The 22,514-nt window shown below is 50.4% G+C and overlaps 1 protein-coding gene across 1 annotated transcript; it reads right to left on the bottom strand.

Annotated features, from left to right (window-relative positions):
- Positions 1-18,727: 18,727 nt before the first annotated feature.
- On the bottom strand, positions 18,728-21,037 carry LOC104696871 (gallinacin-11-like). The gene is made up of 3 exons (XM_010411378.2): positions 20,980-21,037; positions 19,928-20,056; positions 18,728-18,855 (listed from the first exon to the last, which is right to left on the bottom strand). Exons 1-3 carry the CDS (start codon positions 21,035-21,037, stop codon positions 18,728-18,730), a joined length of 315 nt encoding a protein of 104 aa, XP_010409680.2.
- Positions 21,038-22,514: the final 1,477 nt, after the last annotated feature.

Raw genomic sequence — 22,514 nt, 5'->3', positions numbered from 1 at the left:
GGGAAGAGGTCAATCTTCATACAGCAGAGGTTGAGGAGACCTCAAGGGTGCTGGTGTCCCCCAGGATGAGATGGGATGCAGAACACCCTCCTGCACTGCCAGACAAGGGGTGTGGGCAGAGGAGCCTGAGCAGAATCACCCCAGTGACCTGGTCCAGGAGCCATCACTGATGGCGCTGGGGATGGAAACTGAAATTCCAGCCTCAGAGTCACAACCACGAGCCCACAGGGAACTTGGCCAGGATGTGGTTGGTGACACATCCTGGACACGGGATGGGATATGAGAAAGTGGTGCCTGGGACAACTGTGATACAAACTGCACCCAGTTAGGGAAAGAAAGGAGGGCTCCGTGAGTGGTTTGTGCATGGGCTGCAGAGAGGAGCAGTCTCTCTTTTCTTCTCCAACATAAAAAAGAATGAAGTGAGTGATATACATTGGGTCCTGCTCTAGGGTCACCAGCGCAGGAGAGACATGGACCTCTTGGAGTGAGTCTGGAGGAGGCCACAGAGATGTTCCAAGGGCTGGAGCTCCTCTGCTCTGGAGCCAGGCTGGGAGAGCTGGGGGTGTTCACCTGGAGAAGAGAAGGATCCAGGGAGATCTCAGAGCCCCTTCCAGTGCCTAAAGGGGCTCCAGGAGAGCTGGAGAGGGACTTGGGACAAGGGCTGGGGGGACAGGACAAGGGGAATGGTCTTAAGGTGTACCTTAAGGCAGGGTAGGTGTAAATTAGAGATTAAGAAGGAATTCTTGGCTGTGAGGGTGGTGAGGCCCTGGCACAGGGTGGCCAGAGAAGCTGGGGCTGTCCCATCCCTGGAAGTGACCAAGGCCAGGTTGGATGAGGCTTGGAGCAACCTGGGATAGTGGAAGGTGTCCCCATGGCAGGGGGTTGGAACTGGAAGAGCTTTAAGGTCCATTCCACCCCAAACCATTCAGCCCTGAAAAAACTGATTTGAACAGAATCCGGCCTTGAACACTCCCAGAGATGGGGCAGCCACAGCAACCTGTTCCAGAGCCTCACCACCCTCATTGCAAAAATATCTTCTCATATCTAATCTTAACTGACTCCCCTTTAATTTAAAACCATCACCCCTTGTCCTGTCACAGCAGGCCCAGCTAAAAAGCTTCTCCCCATCTTTTTTTGCACCACCTTCGTCCACAAACCTCATTTCTTGGTCTAAGGCTGACGAGAGAGTCACTGCTGCAGATCATCCGTGAGAAACCCACTCATCTCTGTCCCATGCCCTAGTCACAGAAGGTGTCCACACATATTTTGGGATCCACTTTTACCTCAGGACTGTCCAGCTGGTGGCTGGCAATGGCTGCTGGGATGACTCTGCCCGTCTCTGAAGGCATTTTGCAGTATTTCACCATGTGACTCTGGTGAGTGACAGGGATGTTGTGGGGGCTGATAACTGGATTAGCTTGAGCCAGAATTGCTTCTGCCTGCACTCAGAAGGACCTCGGATCCTCCCCCACCATGTCAGCTCGCAAAATCCAAGAGCCCCTTTTCCAGCCTGTGCTTAACCCACCGCAGTCTGTCACCCCCCCAGGGGACCCTGCTAACGAACTGTGCTTGAAGAACAGCATCTCCCAGCAGATAGCAGCTCCCAGAACAGCATCTCCCAGCAGATAGCAGCTCCCGAGGGAACAGGCAGCTCTGGAGCGACGATGCCGATGGTGAAACCTCCCATTAATCACAAAAGCACAGCCACCACCTCCCCATCCCAGCTACCAGAACTAATCACAGACCCAGTAGACAAAACATCCTCATTTTTCCCCTCCCATGTGTTTTGCCTCCATGTGCTCTGTGTCAGGAGTTGTCTGGTGCTCAGATAGGGCTGCCCCTGGGCTGTGGATCATACATTGAAGGATTGTGTTGTCATCCAGCCTCATCCTTGGAAACATCAGCCTGGAGAGCCCATAATGCAAGTCCTTAACTGTTCATGGTACAGATCCTAATAGGCAAATCCATAACTGTCCTCCCTGGGGAGATAAAGCTGTTCCCATGCCAGCAAGGGGGACCTCAGCTTCACCTTTGCTTCCAGAGCTGGGCAATCACCTCATCATGGTCTCAAGACAGCACTGCCAAACTCCTCACCTTGAAGTGAAACCAGGACAGCATTTTCTTGGGCTTTTCTTGAAAACAGCAGCCTGGAGGGAGGGATTATTTAATCTCTATGTTTTTCATTCCAGCAACTGTGTTCCATTTGAAGTGGCTGCTGTGGGCCAAGCAGAAACCCAGAGCTTTGGGAGAAAAGGGGCTAATGGCAAACTCAGGATACGCATGAACTTGGAATAAACGTAGTGATTTCCAGAGCAAATGTACAGAGCCTTCAAAATTAGGAAGAAATTCTTTACTCTAGGGGTGATGAGGTTGCCCAGAGAAGCTGTGGACTCCCCATCCCTGGAAGCATCCAAGGCTCAGCTGGATGGGGCTTGGAGCAAGCTGGGATAGTGAGAGGTGGGGGGTGGAATGAGATGATCTTTAAGGTCCCTTCCAAACCAAACCATTCTGTGATCCTGTGAAATCACATCTGTATTTTTAGCTTGTCCTGCAGACCTCACTGGGATGTGTTGTCCTTGCAAGTGCTGCCAGCTCCAGATCTCTATCTGAAGACTCACAGGTCTTGTAGTTCCCTAAAATTCTCCCATCACCCAGCTGCAGGTTTGGTTTTGTCCCCATGGCTCCTGCAGCACAAACTTTGCTGTTTCTTGGTGCCACAGGACTGTGGCATCAGCTCCTCCAGGCTGCGGATGAACTTCCAGTCTTAAAGAACCATCCCCTACTTCTGCCTCCATCTCCTCCAGATGAAGACTGGGAAGGCCAGGCTTCAGCTTCTACTCTACAAACCTGGGTTGTGGGCCCAGAGCTTGAGAAAAGTGGCAACAGCAAAAACCCAGCGAGATGCAGCTCACAGTTCACAACCACAGATGCAGTGCTGGAGTCCCAGTAGCTCTGTTGTGGTCTGACACAGCTGAGATTTTTTCCACATTAATGTCTTTCCTGCTGGCTGGAGTTTCCCCCAGCCCTGGGAAGGATCTGACTGACACCAAGGAGGGGTTAGACCCTCTGAGGTCCTCCTAGCCCAGCCAACATCCTTGCAGAAGGTCTCCTCATTTGTACGTACACCCATATGAATTAAGAGATGCTTTTGCAGGAAGGGTGTTTTCGGATCTTACCCGAGGAATTTAGGACTGGCTCGACTGGGTCAGGAGGTCTTAGGTCTGACACAACTGCTTTGACAACACATTCCTCCAAAACCCTGATTTTCCTCTCCTTCTTCCATAGGTGTGGGATCATGGACGGGTGGAGGATGGGCTGGGTGGGCGTTCATGCCCATGCACCTCCCCTCCTTCCCTCCTCCTCCTCCCCATCACCCTCCCCAGCCCCTTCCCTTCTTCTCAGCCATGATAAGCTCTCTGATGGAAAAAATGTTGTCACACATATCTCACTTCCAGTGTGTGGGAGTCACTGATAACGATGCGAAGATCTGGACAATAAAGATTCCTGACAGCTTTCGTGTCCATCCCAGGCACGGGGGGATAGTCCTGGAAGACAACCTGAGTGCTTGTGGAATCTGGGGAAGGATCCTGCAAGCTGTGGTCTGGGAAGGAGGCTGGAGAGGGAAAAGGGTGCATCCACCCTCCTCATTTGGGGTGCAAAGCCATTCCCCTGCACATTCCCCAAATTGCACACCGCCTTGGGGCGTCTCCAAACTGAGAGCCACAAACTGAGATTTTGGCTTCAGGTGGCTTTGCTGTCGAGCTGGAGAGCAGCCCAGCAGCTGCTCACCACAGTGTTTGTTTTGGAGCTTCCCCACCAGCCAGCGCTCCCTCTGTGGCGAGAGGGGCTGTGCTGCTCCAGCGCTGCCGTTCTTCCACGTGGAGCTGCTGAAAGAGCCTGGAGCAGCTTGCCAGAAGGGTGAAGTCATTTATTTATGCCTAGACGAAAAGTGTACTTCATTGCACAGCCTCTGAGGTGCTGGGGCTGAGCTAATGCCAGGCTTTCTTGCTGATGTGGGGAGCTGAGGTCAGCACGGGGCAGTGCCAGTGGCTGCGTTTCTTCCCAGTCCCCTTGTCGGGATGTACACACAGGGCATCAATTTTTTCATGGAAAAAAATGTGCCAGGGTTTGGTTGGCAGAGGCGCATTTGACACAAATCACACGATCATTTAGGTTGGAAAAGACTTCCAAGACCATTGAGTCCAACCTGTGACCGATCCCCACCTTGTCACCATGTCCAGACGTTCCTTGGACACCTCCAGGGATGGAGACTCCAACACCTTCCTGGGCAGCTCCTTCCAATGCCTGAGCACCCTTTCCATGAAGAAATTCCTCCTGATGTCCAACCTGAACCTCACCTGGCACAGCTTGAGGCCACTCCCTCTGATTTTACAGCACTCCTAGTTTGTCAGTTTCTATTTTCTCACTCTAGTTACAACAGCTGGGATTAACTTTCACAGAAAACCCTATTAATTCCAAGCAAACGATAATCAATTTTATAAATTTTCCAGCTGGAAGGAGACCTACCAGTTGTTTAGATTTCTGTTCCAAACTTCAGGGGCTGCAGATGCTCTCCCCAAAATCTCCCTTTCCCTGTAGAGCACTGGTCCCCAAAGTGAGCATGGTGTTCCATCAGAATGGGGGAAAAAATATTCTTTCTAACATTAAGAAAGAATACAAAATTAAATATGTTTTAAGATGGTTGCTGTAGGGAACTGTCTCTCTCCTTGGGCTCCCATGTCCCAAAAGACTTTTCCCTTCTGAGGCTGTGTTGTAGGAGATAGGAAGCCAGCTTTCCCTGGATTTAGCCAAAAATATTTCACACTTTTCTGATCACACCATATTTCTGGGGGAGAGAAGAAAAGAGGGGGTGGTGTTAGCATTATCACTATTTTATGGAGGACGAAGGTTTTCTGTCCCACCTTGGAAAAAAGTTGCCAAAACAAGAAAAGGACACACTGGTCCATCCCAAAACCATTTCTGTGGTAAATTTGTACCCAGCTCTGCTTGAGATCACTCCAGACCCTGAGCTTTGGGTATGGGACAGACGAATTTGTCTCCCTCCCTCTGCCTTGACTTTCTCCTTTGATGGCAAGGGGCATCTTCTAACCTTTTTCAGGTGGATTTTCCAGGTTGTCTGCCTGGATCCGAGAGGTTAAACCCTCCCAGGAGCAGAGCTGGGTGACAGCATCACCCTTGACTTGTCTGGACTTTGGCACAGAGGCACTTTCCCCTTCTCCGGAGGCTGATAGCCGGCTCCATCCTGCTGGGAGCGATTTCCCTGCGGCCAGCGAGCTCACACACACACAGACACATCCCTGTGCACACCCAGGCTCTCACAGGGTTCACATTCAGGGGCTCCCCACCTCCTTTCCCTCGCAGCTCCGGCATCCCGGCCCCGGGATGTCATCCTGCCCCTGATAAGGCGCAGAGGCGGCTGCCAGAGGAAGGCTCCCAGTTGCTCCCGGCGCCAGCCTGGGTAGAGGCAGACGTGCCTAACCCTTGCTCCTCTGAAGGGCCAAAAACAGATGACATCACCCCCTCATCATGTTCATCCTCCCCCCCAGAATCCCTATCAGCCCCATGGAGAGGCTGCGCTTGGAGGAGCGAGGAGGAAGAGGGAAGGCAAGGGGGAGGAGGCCGGGGAAAAGGAGGGAAGGCAAAGGCTGGAGCTGGAAGTTGGTTACTTTGGCAAAAAGACAAAGTTCTGCAAAACTTCACCGGCCAGACTTCAAAAAGGTGGAAAAACGGAAGGCTCAGTTCTGGCAGGTCCTGTTATCAAGGGGAGCCTTATCTCTCGATGGGGCTGATGGCTCATGTGAGCCGCAGTGGCTGCTAACCTCTGGCTGAGCTTTCCAAGGTCCCCAAGGAGCCAGACTGTCACTCAACGGAGAGGAGAAGCATCCAAGAGAGGGGACTGCCTGGAGGCATTGCCACTGTGTTTGCAGCCTGCAGAGCCACAGGAGCAGGGATGGGATATGCCAGCATGGAGCCCAGCAGTTCCTCGCTGCTTCAGTTCATGGTGGTAGGAGGAGTGAGGGGATCTTTCCCGGCTCACAGTCCAGAGATGGGTCAGATCTCCACTGCGTGTCAACTGGCACAGTTAGGTCACTGGATTTACTAGTTTCCTCGAGGGCAGGACTGGTCCCTCTGGGGTTGACAGCAGAGTGGGTTTAGGTTGAAGCCAGGTGTGTAGCTGGGGGTTTTAGGGTGGGAATTTTGCCCACCTCATTGCTTTCACATCCTAGATATCACACTTGGTGTTTTCCAGAGATGAATCTTCCAGCTTTCCTCTTGAGGAGCCTTTCATACCCTTCCAAGCCATCTCTCTACTCACAGCTCCAAGACATCTCTATTCCTACTCATCCTACACCACCTCCTTTCCACCTCACCACCTCCGAGGTGAGGACTTGCTGCTGGGGTCCTGCTCCAGAGCACACCATGGTGGGCAGTTCCCCTTCCTTCAGTCAACAACAGTCCACAGCCCACAACATTTACACCTTGGTGAGGAGCTGCTGGAAGTGAGCTTAGCCTTGGGTCATTGCCATTCAATAAATCAGCATACACAGGAAAAGAGGCAGTGATACCCCTCGGGTGACGTTGGGATAGAGTCTGGGAGCCCTTGCATTTTGGAAGTAAGATTTCACCTGGGAATTGCTCCATGCAGGAGCAGGGCAGATGCAGAACCCACCACACTCTCTGTGAGAGTGGGTGAGTTTTTTGAATTGTTTTGCCCACAGGGATTTCTCAGCCACACCCACCTTTACCTCCTCACAGAGGTGGAACACAGAATCATGGAATGGTTTGGGTTGGAAGGGAGTTTTAAGGGTCATCTAGTCCAGCACCCCTACAATGAGCAGGGACATCTTCAACGAGATCAGGTTGGACAACCTGAGCCACCCACCCAGCTTGACCTTGTTGCTGTGGGAGAGGAAGTGGCATTTCTGGGGGGAAAATCATACCTCTGTCTTGGATCCATCCACTTGAAGAGGATGAATCCTGCCATGACCTCTTCTGAACAGAGCAAGAAATTGAGGCTGTTAAAGGCAGTGACTGAGACAGAGGCAGAGGAATGGGCTCGAAGAGAGGCTTCATAACTGCTTGGACCAGCCCAGCAGATCCCTCTCTTGCTGCCACTCTGGGAAGGACACCCCGTGCTCCTATACCACATCTCCCACCTTTGCTCAGATGTTTTGGATCCCCCAGTGCACCTCCAGCAGCACCAACCCCCAAGTGTCAGGCAGGGTGGTCCATGTGAGGGGGAAACACGGCTGCACTCCGGACCCAGCAGGACATAGAAAGCCAACAGGTTTATTGGAGACAGACAAACCGAGCTACAAGTGGAGGCACGGAGGTGTCCGAGGACAGGTCCTATGTACAGTTCTGGCTGCAGGGTCACTGGTCACTGTGCTGGGGCTGTCACACTGCCCTGGAGTGGCCGCTGTCACCGGCAGCAGCGCAGGCGGCCATTGCTGCAGCTCCCTTCCCAGCGCTCCACGTGGAAGCAGAGCCTCCGGCAGTGGCCGCGGTTGCTTCTGCACTGCTGGCTGTCTGAAAGGCCTCTGGCTGCTGGGTAAAGAGGACAGGAGACCTGGTTAGGAGAGCTGGAACCTACTCAGAACCACAGAATCTACTGGGAGCCCCTCTGGTGTTGGTGCCTGAGCAATGGGATGCTTTCAGTCTGCAGCAGGGAAATTCAGCTGGTTCCATGGTGAGGATCAGACGTGCTTGGGAGGAGCTTTTCCATCCAGCAAGCACTGGGAGTCTCCTAACGACTGGCCTGGGTGAGACAGGGAGGTTTGGGCTGGCTATGTTAGCTTAGATGAGTTAGGTGAGGTTGGACAGCATCAGAAGACAGAGAAGTGCCTTTTGGAACAGGTGTTTTATCTATTGGTTTGTTTGGAGGGTTTTTTGGATTCTTGGTGGTTTAGGATTTTAGTTTGCTTGGTTTTTCAAATCTTTTGCTGTTTTGATAAAAAGGGATGTGCTGCTTCTCTCTAGACACAGCAGAAACATCAGTTTTGGGAGTTCTGGAGGGTCCACCACCAGTGGAGTGGGCAAACCCTTCTCTCTCCCCTCGTTATCCCCAGGAGTTCAGTTAAATAAATTAGAGCATACACAGGCTAAGCAAGTACATCTCCTCTTCTTGGTTATCAGATTTGCCTTCTGTGACTGTGATATCACCAAAATTCTGTCATAATGATCTGACACCTGAATGAAACATGAATTCCTGACCTGCGTATACAAGCAGCCAGTAAAAATACCAAGCCAAGGAATATTTTTCTATCAAACCAGAATCCCAGAAGAAAACAGACAGACAAAAAAAGTAAATTATCTGCCTTTACCCCTGCTTTTTCCCCCCGAAAGATGGTTTTGATTTTATAGAATCAAAGAAACACAGAATGATTTGAATTGGAAGGGACATTAAAGATCATTTACTTCCAGCCTCCTGCCATGGGCAGAGGCACCTTCCTCTATCCCAGGTTGATCCAAGCCTCACCCAACCTTGCCTTGAACATTTCCAGGGATGGAGAGCCCCTAGCCTTTTTGGGCAGCCTGTGCCAGGGCCTCACCACCCTCACAGCCGAGAATTCCTTCCTAATCTCTAATTTACACCTACCCTGCTTCAGCTTAAGACCATTCCCCCTTGTCCTGTCCCTCCATCCCTTGTCCCAAGTCCCTCTCCAGCTCTCCTGGAGGCCCTTTAGGCACTGGAAGGGGCTCTGAGGTCTCCCTGGAGCCTTCTCTTCTCCAGGTGAACACCCCCAGCTCTCCCAGCCTGGCTCCAGAGCAGAGGAGCTCCAGCTCTTGAAGCATCTCTGTGGCCTCCTCTGGACTTGCTCCATCAGCTTCTGATGTTGGGGATCTCAAAGCTGGAAACAGCTCTTCAGGTGGGATCTCACCAGAGCAGATCAGAGGGCAAAAATCACCTCCCTCAACCTTCTGGTCACACTTGCATCTTCCTGCATTTGCCACATCTGTATTCCACTCATGTAGAATTTAGTGGGATTCTCCTTGTTTTGTGCAGGATAAGGCTTTTGTCCTGGTCAGAAGCAAAGCTCAGGCTCCTAGCTTAGGCTCATCATTTCTGGGTGAGTTTTGAGGGCACAGAGAGGAGGGGATGCACAGCCTATGGACCTGGGACAGCTGCAGCCAGGAATTTCATGGAGACCATCTCAGGAGAAATTTTTTCCTTGGAAGCAAGAGTTAGGTCAGCCTTGACTTGAAGGCTCTGTCTTGTCCTCTTCTACCTCAGGTCAGTAACCTGCCTTTTCTCTCTCCACAGTCCTGCAGAAGCCAACCCCTGTGAGAATTTTGTCCTTACCCGGAATGCCCTGGAGGAGGAGAATGACAACGACTGCAAAGAGCAGCTGGAGAACCCGCATGGCTCGGCGTGGGTGGAGGTTCCACCCCGAGGAGGAGTGAAGGGCCCTAAAGAGAGGAAGAAGAGAGGAAATCCTGGATTTATAGTGGCCAGGGGGGTTGTGTAATTCTCCTGGAGTGGAGGGATCTTTGTCAATCTCAGGTGCATTTCAACACGACAGCAAACAGTAGCACTGGCTGTGCCTGCTCTCAGTCACACCGTGTTACAGACAAAAAGTGTAAAGGGGAAATAAAGGAAAAAAAAAAAGAAGAAAAAAAAAAAGAAGGAAAAAGACCAAAAAGGGGCGGAAAAATCAGGGTTTTATTGACAAACAGCACTGAGCACTAGGGAGTCTGCTACTGCTTGCTGCTGGAGACAGGATGTTGGGACTGACCCAATCTGGCTCTGTGTTTGTAGGCTTGAGCATGTGATGTTAAAATCCAATCCAAGTATCAAAATGCTGGGTTTTGTTTTGTTTTGTTTTTTTTTTCATTTCCAGCTCTCACTCTCTTTGTTTAGCACTGACACAGTCAAGCGTGAAAAAATCCAGAGTCTCCTCCTCAGCATTCTCCAACACACAAAGTTGGCTTGAAAATAATGGGATCCTTAAAAAAATCATGGGTCTGTGTCAATTTCCCAACTTCCAGGCTGCAGAGAGGATGTTTGCCAAGGTTTTATTTACAACTGTCCAGAAAAAAAGGGCAATTTAAGATTTTATCCATTTATGTACTTATTCAGTGGGAAAGCTGGGATACCTCCCTGCAGTATTCCATGGTGTTAGGAAAGCTTGTGGATTACAGCTCTCCCAGGGGTCCTGGCAGGCTCTCAGGTTTGTACCAGTTCTCCAGGTCAGTTCCAGGAAATCAGTAGAGATGAGACCTGCGTTTCAACTTGGGAAAACAACACAAAGCAAACAACGAGCAGAAATGTCCCCCAACCAACAACAAATGGAGGAAGAGGAAATAGAAACTTTATAAAGGCTTTTTTTACAGCAATGACGCAGTGGAGGCCATCACCAAGTCTTCCCTTTTCCCTTCAGAAGTCACCTCGATGGCTTTTTCTTTGCGGGCTGGATGCCAGGGAGTGTTGGAAAATGCAAACCTCATGTCCTTCAGGCTGCTTGAACAGAGCAAGGATCACCTTCATCAAACAGTGAAGATAAAGGGGCCTTCACCAGTTGGACTTTGGAGCAAGGGACACTGAGCTCTTAACCAAGGTGTCCTGCAAACTGGCCACACACAGCCTGGGAAGGGGAATGGGTCTGGAAACCCACCTGGGGGAGGGCTGGATGCAAGGAGGTGTGTAGAGCCTCTGGAAGAGTGTTGGTGCTCTGCCAGTCTGGTGGCACTGCTTGGGTAGAAGGCCATAACCCACCCTGTACCTCTGAGGATTGGCATCTCCAGCATGAGAGATGGTGCAGCAGGATCTCGTGGAATTATGGAATCATTAAATTCTTTGGGTTGGAAGGAACCTCAAAGATCATCCTGTCACACCCCTTGCCACAGGCAGGGACACCTACCACTATCCCAGGTTGCTCCAAGCTCTGTCCAACCTGGCCTTGGACACTTCCAGGGATCCAGGGGCAGCCCCAGCTTCTCTGGCCAACCTGTGCCAAGGCCTTGCCACCCTCACAGGGAAGAGCTTCCAAGGCAAAGAATTTGGGCAGCATTTATCCACCAGAAAGGAGATGGCTGTTCCTGAGCTTCAGCCCAAGCAGGGAGGAGTGTGTGGATGCTCCTCTGAGGGTCCTGCTCTGAGTGTGTGACCTGAAGTGTCTGAACATGTGTGTGCAGATGGCTTGGTGTGCTCCAGAGAGGATGTGGAGCACAGAGCCAGGGTACCACGTGGCCACAGTGTTCCCAACGATGGATGGCAAAATTCCAGGTGTTTGTCTCCAGCTCAGCTGCTCTCCCCTGGTGGGAGCAGCACCATTGCAGAGGGTGAGTTGTGCCTGGAGCTGTTTGGATGCTGCAGGCTCCACGGGGACCAGGATGCATCCCCACACCACCACAAGCCCCTGCTCTGCAGCTGTGGTACACGGGTTGAGTCGCAGAACATGCCTTGGGAAAGAAAGCCAGGACTAGACAGTACCAACAAAAAGCAGATTTCCTCCAGAAATCAGGGGCAGGAAATCTCTGTCCCTTGGGCAACTGCTTGAACAACAGCTGGTCTTGCTCCCTTTGGCGTGGTCCCGCTGCCGTGTTGGCCTCAGCCTCTGGTGAGCCTACTGGGGCTGGCCCAGCAGCCTTCCCCCCTCCCCTGCTTCCCAACCTGCCAGCAGATGTCTTTTTTCAGAGCTCACCATGCACAAAGGCTGATCTGTGCTCAGACACATGGCACAAGAATCGGCTCCTGGATGCTTGAGAGGTTTTGGGTCTGGGAGGAGTCAAATCAATCTATATCTGCTCTCTGGCCCCAAACAGGAGGGATGTTTCCACTGACTTCATTGCCTTCAGGCCAGGACCTGAGCAGCCCGATTTTTAAATGCATTCTGGGATAAGTTTTTGCCAGCAGGAGCAATTCCTTGGGTGAAGGAACCCTTTGGCCAGCTTGTGATGCCACCTCCTACTGCCAATCCCACAGATGGCTTTTTACCACACCAAGCAAGCACTGACAGAGCCCTGCAATTCAGCCTGTGAAGAAATGATCGTGGGCTCAGCTCTGGGCTCAGCCCTAGCCCAGAAACCCCCCATGGCTCTCATTCCAGACCACTTTTTATGGCCTCCTCAGAATTCACTCCAACAAGTCCATGTCTGTCTTATGTTGAGGACCCCAGAGCTGGACACAGCAGGAAATGATGGTTTTGCCTCACAGAAAATGGTCAGAGCACACCTTGTGCAATTAAATTCTCCTTTCCAGTGCAGGGCCTCATCCAGATGTCAATTATGGATCATTCCTGGCATTGCTCACTCCCAAACTGTGCCAAGGAACAGCGTGGCAAAAGGTTCATTTTCTGACAGCACTTGTGAGTATCCACTGATTTCTGAGGCTCAGCTTCGTGTGATTTGGTTTACTCATGTAGATACAGCCTCTGAATCCTGACCTATTTTATCTCCCCAGCACGCCCTGGAGCTGGGCTGTGGTTGATGTCTTAAAAGGCCACCTAAAAACAGAGGCTAGACAGGAGTAAGGGAATAAAGGTAGGTATTTATTTGAAAGGCCTGCAAAGGTACCCCTGGGGAGCCAGAGGCCACTGCCAAGATGGACCCCAAGATGGACAACAGGTCACGAGTTCTTCACACTTTTACAGGTTTGGTTCATTTGCATATCAGGGTTAATTCTCCAATTAAAGCTTCAGTTTAATGATGTAATTTCTCGTCGGCTTGCCACCCTCTCAAAGGGTTTTGGTTTATACTTTTTGGGCCTAGGACGGTCTGGGTGTCCTTGGAGAGCAGGCCCGGAGAGGCTTCGTAGAGACCTAGCACGAGAAAGCAGAAGTGAACAGGCTGCAAGAAACTTCAGAGTTACACACTGGGCAGTACAGGATTTGAAAAATATAAAAGTTAAAACCTAAGGCATCAGGGTGAGGGGATTTCTTTCACCCCACAGGAGGTGGAAGAGCTCCACGTGAGCAGGTAGAATGTTGGAATGTGACCCCTTTCTCCTGTGTGGGGGTGAAGGAAGATCCAGGCATCCAGATGGTTGCACTGGTTTGCGTGGGATTGCCACAGATGTCAGAGACAATCTGGATCTAAGGGGCTGCCCACGGCTGTGGCACCTCAGGTTCCCCAAGCAGGAGCCCATCCAACACCATCCTGCTCCTGATTGCACATCTCCTCTCACAGTTATGTTTTTAGGGTAGAAGAGGAGGATTTGGCTCTCTCTGCTACACAAACACTGGCCTGTTGCCTGGGAACAGCAAACAAATCCCGACAAGGGAATTCATGCCATGCTTTGAGGGACTAAAACCCCCAGTTATCCAGGAGGCTTGTGCTGGTTGACGGACCTGGCTTGAGGGTAGGGCTCTATGCTGGCTGTCTGTATGGCTGCAGAGATCCCAAATATACATCCCAAGAGGTCTGGATGATTTTTGCATCTCATTTAGGTGTAGATCTGCTAAGGTAATACTAAAAAAACCCTATTTTGTACCCTTCTGAGCTCTATCAGGTACAGACAGCTGGAGTTCAAAGCTCAGTCAAGCATTTCCCACAAAAATCCTTTCTCATTTGGCTTTCACCTGTGAGGACAAACCCTTAATGTCTTCTCTGGCCTGGTTTAAACTCTCCCTAGCCTGCATCTCTCAAGGGATGGGAGATTTCACTTTTTCATTAAGTCCCCCCTTATCCTCACTGTCCCTTCTACTCCTACATGCAGCCTGCAGGGAAAGGGTTGGATTCAGCTGAGCTTTGCTGACTGCAAGAGGGTCTGCACTCTGGGAAATGGTCCCAGCTGGGCAGGACTGGTGGTCATGGGGGGAAATCCTCTGGCAAAGGGTCACAGTGGAAATGGCTTTTACTGAGTGCCTCAAACAGTGGGTGTTTTTTGGCTTTTGGGTTTAAAGGGTTGGAGAATGGTGTTTGAGTGTGGTCTCATGAGAAGCTCTGTGCTGAGTGGATGAACAAGGATGGCCACTCAGGGGAGTTCAGCACTTCTCTGGCCATGGCAGGGGGTTGGAACTGGATGATCTTTAAGGTCCCCAAACCATTTTGTGATTCTATGATGATTTTATGGTTCCTCCTCCTCCCCAGGGTTACAGGATACTCCAACTAGGGATTAATTAATTTGAGCAGCATTCCCTATCATACTCTTACACCAAAGCAGCTCATGCTGCTGTTCCAGCAGCTTCCCATGAGCTGAGCTGGGTGCTTTGCCGCAGGTGAGCTCAGGAGTCAAGAAACCGCATCAAGAAACAGTTTTGTGAAGTCTGTAAGTGCCGTTCTCTACCATCCACCATGTCCTTGGTGCTTTCTCTCTCCTCCCTCTGAGTGAGACTGGAAGAGAATTCAGTTCATCTTATTAATCAGGCAGAAATGACGATGGATTTTTGTTTATTTTTTTGGTTGTTGTTGGGTTGTGCTTTGGGGATTTTTGGGGTTATTTCTACTCAGATCAGCAAACAAGGGACACACAGCTGTGGGACAGCAGGAACATGCCTGTTAGCGTCAGGCTGCATGCACACTACTGCCAGAGGGACAATATTCCTTATAAACTGAGCATTTTCACCTTTCCTGATTGAAATCTGGCTGGCTAGCAGGTCCAAAACTGTCTGGGAGATGTGCAAGGTGAGCATTATGAACCCACTCTTTGCTTTCCTAGACCAGGCTGTGACCACTATGGCTGAGCATCCCCAGATGAGGGGCACGAATAATGAACCCTGGAGGTGAATGTGAGAAACAAACTGTTTGATTTGGAGAGGTGCCTCGATTCAAACCCCTCCCTGTGCTGTCCTCGTACCTCAGCGTGCGTCAGAGGGATGGGCTGGACATGGGCAGGAATTTGGCTCCGGTCCCTGTTTTAAGTATCAGTTCCCAAGCCAACAGCCAGCTCTGGCTAATCTGGCTCTCCTGAGGGTTCATCCAACTGCAGGGATCTCCAGGGGAGAGCTGGCATCTCCCTGTGTGTGCTGGAGTGCCAGTGATGACCCGAGGAGAGTAGCTGGGCTGCTCCTCAGTGAATGGAGACGCTTGGATGAATGAATTGTCAGCCCTCTGGCAGTGGGGCCTGACCCTGGTGAGGTCAGTGGGAATTTTCCCACTTGATTCATCAGAACAAGAATTTCATCTCCCAGTGAGGACTTTTCCCTGGCTCTGTCTGAGCAGCGCCTCAGCTGGTTGGCATAGCTCTCTCATTACATCATTGTTTCCTTGCTTCCACAGAAATGATTGACCCGGAGAGAAATATTTTACCTGGAAAGGGAGACCAGGAGCTGACAAAGGCAGGGGAGTGCCAAAATTTTATGTTGAAAAGACACAGAAGGGCTGAGAGTGGATTTGGACAGATAATTAATTTAGGCTGAGGGAACTCATAGGAAGAGAGCTGCTAGGGACAAAGAGACTGATTTCCTTGGGGCTGGGTGAGCAAAAGGGAAAGGAAGTGCACCAGGAACGGAGTCCCTGGATGGAGAGGGCAGCCTGTCAGGAGCAGTAGGACACAGCTTTCAGATCCCTTCCCCACCATGTCTAAAAACAAATAAACCTGGGGTCCTACAAAAAAAAGTCCTTCCCTGTGAGTGTGGAGAGGACCTGGCACAGGGTGCCCAGAGAAGCTGGGGCTGCCCCTGGATCCCTGGAAATGCCCAACACCAGGTTGGACAGGGCTTGGAGCAATCTGGGGTAGTGGAAGGTGTCCCTACCATGGCAGGGGGTGTGACAGGATGATCTTTAAGGTCCCTTCAACCCAAACCATTCTTGGATTTCGTGATTGCCTTGAGAACCTGACACAACCTGGAAAGGAGGATGGTGGGGTGGATCTTGCCTGAGAAGCACAGACCACACTCACCTTTACATCAAACCTGGTGATTTTTTCACCAAAAGTGATGCCAAAAAGGCTTCCCCCATTGCAGCTCTTTTCTCTGGGAAGGGAAATAAAGGGACAGAGCCACCCTGGTGTTCTCAGGAGGTGAGGGCTCCTGTGGTCAGTCCTGGTCAGTGGCATCCCACCACTGGCAGCATTGCTGACTCACAGGTGGGCGCTTGCTGCTGTGTTAAACCTCAGGTTTATTGCTCTTAGGGAAAGAGAAAGACAAGTTTTCACCTGTGAATGTCAGATAACAATCAGAGTCCCAAAGGGGTGACAAATCGTTTGGGTGTCCCCAGTTTCTTGTCACAGTGTTTCCTAAAAAGTCACAGAGGCTTCTGTGCAAAAGGAAATTGTTTAGGAGTTCATGAGTGAATCCACAGCCGTGTCCTCCTGGGGAAGCAACAGTCACAGAAGCCACAAAATCTCCTTCCCAGCAGCTGCTCCTGTCGTGCCAGTGGAGCCTGCAGCTCTCCAAGTGCTGCAGCTGGCTCCTTTGGAAACCTTCAGCTCTCTGTGGTGGCAGGTGACAAATTTTTGCAGCAGAGAATGATGGGTTCAAAGCAGTACTGAGCCAGGTATTCACCAGAGACACAGGTTCCCACTCGGCACAAGCCTCCTCCGTGGTTACAGCTGTCTGGTCCATGAGCATCTCCTGGACAAGGAACCAGCAAATTCATGGATAAAATTAATGGGATTCCTTCTGGCACCATGTTCCTGGCCAGCTAAGCCACTGGGAGCACACAGGGAGCCTGGGCACCTCTAGCACACCCGGGGTCCCCATCCCACAGGAGAGGTTCAGACATCCATGTTAAAAATCCCAAGTTGCCAAGCCAACCTCCCTCAAGGAATGTTTGATCATGGAGCTGTTTTTTCAGGATGTTGGCAAAGACCGTGCATGGGAGGTCAGAGGGGTGGTCCTCCCCCTGCCAAGGAGGCAACTGCAGCCTGAGAAAAGGCAGGAACATTTTCCCAGAGCACAGGACATCTCCTTTAGGGCTTCTCCTAACTCAGTGATGCGCCCCATTTTCACAGCTTCCTCCCTGCTCATTATTTGTATTCCCCAAAGGATTAAATCACAAATTTTCTCAAAGTATCTCACCCATTCTCTCACCTAGAAAACACCTTTCCTCAGTACCTGCAATATCACACAGTGAAGAAAGGTTATCCCAGAAATCCTGTTCACCACCCCAGGCCTTCCTGGTCTTACCGTGCTGGGTCAGGGAGATGAATATGAAAATGAGCACGAGGATCCCCATTCCTTTGGCTCTGCTGGAAAATCTCAGGGCTGGGAGTGAGATTTTGCAGAAGGCTCTGCGTGCTGCTGGCATGCTGGATGGCATCCGGGAAGAGGGAAGGAGTAGGCAGGAGTTAATTATATTCCAGTCCCCGGAGCAACATTTGCTGCTGAGAAACCCTTTCGTGTCGTTCTGACCCAGCGCTGCTGCTCCAAACAATGTTGACTTTTTTCATGTTCACTGGTTACTGGCTTCCCTCATTCCTCTCCTTGGCAGCTGGTGTTTTGGGCTGGTAGAGTTCCAGCTGGAAAAAAGAGGCTCAGAGGGATCCTCTGCCCTTCACCTGCAGCCAGCAAAATTCCCAGGAAGTGACAGGTAGGAGGGAAGCAACCTGCAAGAGAAGACTCCCGAGGAGCTGCAGGGAGGAGGAGGGTGCAGGCTGGGAGTGATTCGTTTTTAATCTGAGCTCGTGTGAATATTTTCTCCAGCTGAAACCTGGGTGTGAGTTTTTTCCCAGCTTTGGCTTCTGAGGAATTTGGGAGGCTTCATTCCTGAGCGTGATGAGCACACAGCACTGGTGGAAGAGCTGTTAGTTCAGCAATGCACCCCGTGGTGGTAAATCTGTGGTGAACGTGCAGCTCTGGCTGTAAAATGTGATGTTCCAGCTGCCCTGCCTGGCCCTGCTGTTTGCTGTCCCTTCAGCTGTGGGAATAAAACTACTCTGGGAACACATCTTAAACTGCCAGGTGAAAGAGCAAGGTTAGAAGTTCCTTTCTCCCTGAAAAAAAAAGCCCCAAACAGAACAACATAACTAGAATCACTAAGTTAGAAAAGCCCTCTAAGGTAATTGCACCCAACCATCCCCCAAGCCACCACTAAATCATGTCCCCAGGTGCCTCATCTATCTGTCTTTTTAATCCCTCAGAGATGGGAACTCCACCACTGCCCTGGGCACCCTGTTTTAATGCTTAACCACCCCTTCCATGGAGAAATTCCTCTGATGTCCAACCTGACCCTCCCCTGGCACAGCTTGAGGCCATTCCCTCTCATCCTGTCCCTGTTCCCTGGGAGCAGAGCCCGACCCCCCTGGCTGCCCCCTCCTGTCAGGGAGTTGTGCAGAACCAGAAGGTCCCCTCTGAGCCTCCTTTTCTCCAGGCTGAGCCCCTTTCCCAGCTCCCTTAGCAGCTCCCTGAAATGTTCAAGGAATGATTGTGTGTGGCACTCAGTGCTCTGGTCTGAGTGACAAGGTGGGGATTGGTCACAGGTTGGACTCGATGACTTTGGAGATCTTTTCCAACCTTAAAGATTCTGTGATTAATTGTCCTCAATCCTGCAAAGCGTCCAAGCATAAAGTCAACGTGGTAAATAAGATTAGGCTGGTAAGGAGGATTAGGGGATGGGGTTTCCAAGGATGCAACAGCAAATTTTTGTGGTTTTTGCATGTAGGTGTAATAGAGACACATTCTGCCTCTTTCCATAAATAAATGACTGTTGTATCTGCTTATTTAGCATTTATTGACTTTTTAATATAAAGAAACACGTCACCTCTGGTTAATTACACACTTTGCATGTTGAGAACACCAGGCCCCTCTGAAACAGTTGGAATAAAACTTGTTTGATTTCTTGACCATGCATTTCTCTGGTTTTCTGCAATCCCACGAGGTCTTTGTCACACTTCTGTGCAGCACTTCCATCCTCTGCGAGGGCAGAGTCCCTCTTGCTCTTGCAGACAATTGATTTCTGGGGGCACACAATGACCCCCCTCATCCTGGCAGATGTGGAAGTTGGATGTGGTGTCTGCAATTCAGAGGGTTTAAGTCAAACCAGAAAATCTGACACCGACATCCAAACCAGCTCGTGCACAAAAACTGTTGGGAAGTTGTGGTTACTGTGTCTCCAAAAGCAAAGATACAAAGATGGACTTTGGGGCTTATCACAGCACTTCTGTAAAATAAGGAATTTGTGACCCAGCAGCTTGGGAAGGAATTAATGGAAGGAGGGATATTGTACAGGTGTGAAGAAGATAAATGCAGAATGACTGCATTTCGAGTAGGTGGCACTGAATAAAATTGTGAGGGATGAGGTTTTAAAACAAAGGGAAGGAATTCCTAATCTGTGGGGAAAAAATCCAGTGAGGACTTTTAAGCACAAGGATGGCTAAATCTAAAAACCCTGAGCTGCAAATTCATGAAACAGGAGAATATGTAAGGAAACGTAATGATATGGTTGAGGTCACTTTCCACATACAGAGTAACTGTGAGGAAATATCCACTTCTGGTCACAGACAGATCCAGAACGCTGGATCAGAGGAACCTTAGGATTAGTGCAGTTGTCTCTAAAGTGATTAATCATTCATGATATATGTTAACTATTGAGGACCACCAAAAACAAGCAAGTCTGGGAAGATTTAGATAAACTAACAGGGAAGAGGGCAGCTGGCACCTATTACGCACAGCAGGGTGGGTGCTGCCCGCAGTCCCCCAACAGATGATTACAAGCAAATTTACTGAGACTTCTGTGGGCCAAAACTTTTATTTCCCCAGCTGGAGATAGAGCTTTGGGTTATTTTGGCCAGCCTCAAATGTTCCACACTGATGTCAGGTCCATCTTTGTACATGGAAAGAGATGGCCCAGACCCCACCCCTGGAAGTGTCCAAGGCCAGGTTGGACGGGGTTTGGAGCAACCTGGGATAGTGGAAGGTGTCCCTGCCCATGGCAGGTGGTTGGAACTGGAAGAGCTTTAAATTCCCTTCTGACCCAAACCATTCCAGGATTCCATGATTTGGAGAGAAAGAGAACAAGCTTGTTTCTCCAAGTTTCACCATTTCCCCCCACATTTTGCCCGCCTGGGCAGGGTTCCCACACATACCAATGCAGCAGGTCCTCCGGCGCCTATAGCAAGTTCCAAAGGCAGCAAATGGCTCTGGGCAGGACTTCAGATGGAAGCAGTAGCCGTGGTATTCCAGACAACGCAAGGTGTCTCTGGGCAAGCCGAGACCTACAGGGAGAATGGGATTCCCAGTTGTGCTGCAGGATCAGTCCATTCTCATGGTCTTCCTCCTGCTGAAACCCCACAGACCCCAGTTAGGGATCTGACACAAATGTCCCCAAAACCCTAAAGTTTTGAGGAACTCATGGGGCGTCGGAGCACTGCAAGGAACGTTTTTGTACAACTGGAGTGAAACATAGAGGTTGATGGAATTTTCTGAACATATCCTGGCCATTCATGCTATAATGGGAAAGGACAGCCCAGTCTTGGATGCTTCTAAGTTCTGGGGCTGCAATGCTGCAGGGACATGCAAGGGACAGCATGGTCATCACATGCCCTGAAGATAAAATTATGACTTAAAAAAGCCCCCAAAAGCAGGATCTGGGTCAATTAACAGGAACAAGCAGTTTGCCCAGTTCCTTCTTTCTCTGGAAGCCTTTCTCCAAGGTGAGGATTTTCATTAAGGATGAAGAATAGGTAGGATAAAAACACAATCAGAAAATGAATCAATGCAGCAGAAGGGCTGAGGAAGGGGAACCAGAATATCCAGGGAGCTGAAGTCACTGGTGCAGTTCAACCTGAGCAACACCAGGAAACACCTCTGCTCTCTTTTACTGTACACAGAGGGGACAATTTTTAACCCTGGAGTTAGAAGAGGCAGATGATTTCCATGGTGCCACCATCCAGTAGGGCCAGAAAGTGGCATAAAGAGGCTTCAAAGAGTCACAAGGAGCCAACGCCTGGCAGAGGCTTCTGTGGGGAGGTTCTGGTGTGACACCTGCTCACCGTAGGTTAACTTTTTCCTTCTGCTTCTAGTCTGAGAAATAGGGAACTGCTCTAATGAAAGGAGCTGAGGGGAATGTTCTGCACTACCACATGAGTGAGCTCTACCTCCTACACAGGCAGACCCCAGCGTGGGTCTTGCCCCTTACCTGGAACGGCCTGGAGGAGGGCAAGTAGGAGAGCCATGAGGCAGGAGAAGAGCTTCATGGTGGAAGGTCTCAGCTGCAGCGTGGAGACAGGGCCACAGTGCCAGAACCTTTGAGCAGGGGAGGAGGGAGCACTCTGGCATTTATAGGGCAGTGGGAATAGCTGTGGATGTCCAGGGAACCTTGGCAGGGGTGACAGGGGAAGGCAGCGGGTACAGCCTGACCGCTGCACACGGCTAAACCTGAACAATGGCTCGGGGGCACAAAAGCAAGGGGACAAATAGCTGTGCCTCCCTGCCTGACCACTGGGAAGGCTGCTGGGAGGGCCCCTTATCAATATGGATCCACCCAGAGAGTGCTGTTAACTTGAAATATCAATGTGGCTGGTAATGGATTGCCTGGAGGAAATTGGCCATCGTTTGGTGGGAGAGAAGGCAGCTGGAATATCATAGGATCATCATGGAATCATAGAATAGTTTGGGTTGGAAGGGACACTAGAGATCATCCTGTTCCACACCCTGACATGGGCAGGGACACCTCCCACTATCCCAGGGTACTCCAAGCCCTGTCCAACCTGGCCTTGGACACTTCCAGGGATTCAGGGGCAGCCACAGCTTCTCTGGGCAACAGAGGATGCATGATCCTCCTGTGATGCACCAGTTGTTCCCAAGAGAAAGAAATAAAGGACAATGATCATTCCATCCACAAACATACCAAATAGTCGTATTTTGTTCTGTGAAAGTTCTGCAAAGAAAAAAAACCTCTGGTCTAGTGGAAGGTGTCCCTGTCCATGGCAGGGGGTTGGAACTGAGATGATTTTTCAGGACCCTTCCATCCCAAACCCTTCACGATTCTATGATTCTTGAGGTGCAGATTATGGGTTTGCAGGTGTCACCAGCAGCACCTTCAGCTTTGCAGGTGCACAAAGAGCACAGGACAAGTGAAATCCATGAGTTTTCCTCAGGATTTGTCCGTACAGAGTTTGAACAATATCAACTGACATGCAAGTGGCAGCTGACAGCTCAGGTTCTCCCTCAGTCACTTGCTTCAGTCTCTTTCTATACAAGATATTTATTGATGTTGTTCTGACCCAGCGGTTTTGATACGAGCAGTACAAACCTCCCCCTCAGTCATGGGCATTGTTCTCTGCCTCCCTGATTTCTTTGTTTGCTTTCCACTGCAAATTTGCAGGCGCCGTCCCGTTGTGAAGGAGAGGTGCTGTGTCTCCATTTCCAGGTTCTTCAGGGACAGGGGTGAAACAAAGGCTGTAATAGGAACCCTTCGGTTGGCTCGGGTTCCCACGGAATCCAAGGGGATCCTAGCTGAGACATTCATCTCAGCTCTCAGACAGGATCTGTCATTGTAATTTGTCAGACCGGAGCAGAAACTCAGCTTTATCAATGATTTTTTTCTTTAAATTGCAAAAAATGGCTCTGTTCTGTAGTGATGAACTGGAAATGTTTGCCTTTTAAAATTTTATTTCCATGGGAAGTGAAGCACAAATTCAAAACCTCAGGTGTGTTAAAGACCTGGTGGAA

The sequence above is a fragment of the Corvus cornix genome, chromosome 3 (assembly GCF_000738735.6).
Source record: "Corvus cornix cornix isolate S_Up_H32 chromosome 3, ASM73873v5, whole genome shotgun sequence".
Taxonomy (NCBI): domain Eukaryota; kingdom Metazoa; phylum Chordata; class Aves; order Passeriformes; family Corvidae; genus Corvus; species Corvus cornix.
The sequence above is the reverse complement of the archived record's forward strand: the minus strand, read 5'-3'. Positions and strand labels throughout refer to the sequence as shown.

Coding starts and splice junctions, on each gene's coding strand:
- LOC104696871 (XM_010411378.2), bottom strand. CDS start 21,037: ATGAAGCTCTTCTCCTGCCTCATGGCTCTCCTACTTGCCCTCCTCCAG. Junction 20,057..20,979: donor CCTCCTCCAGGCCGTTCCAG/GTAAGGGGCAAG, acceptor TTCTCCCTGTAG/GTCTCGGCTTGCCCAGAGAC. Junction 18,856..19,927: donor CCGGAGGACCTGCTGCATTG/GTATGTGTGGGA, acceptor TCTGAATTGCAG/ACACCACATCCAACTTCCAC.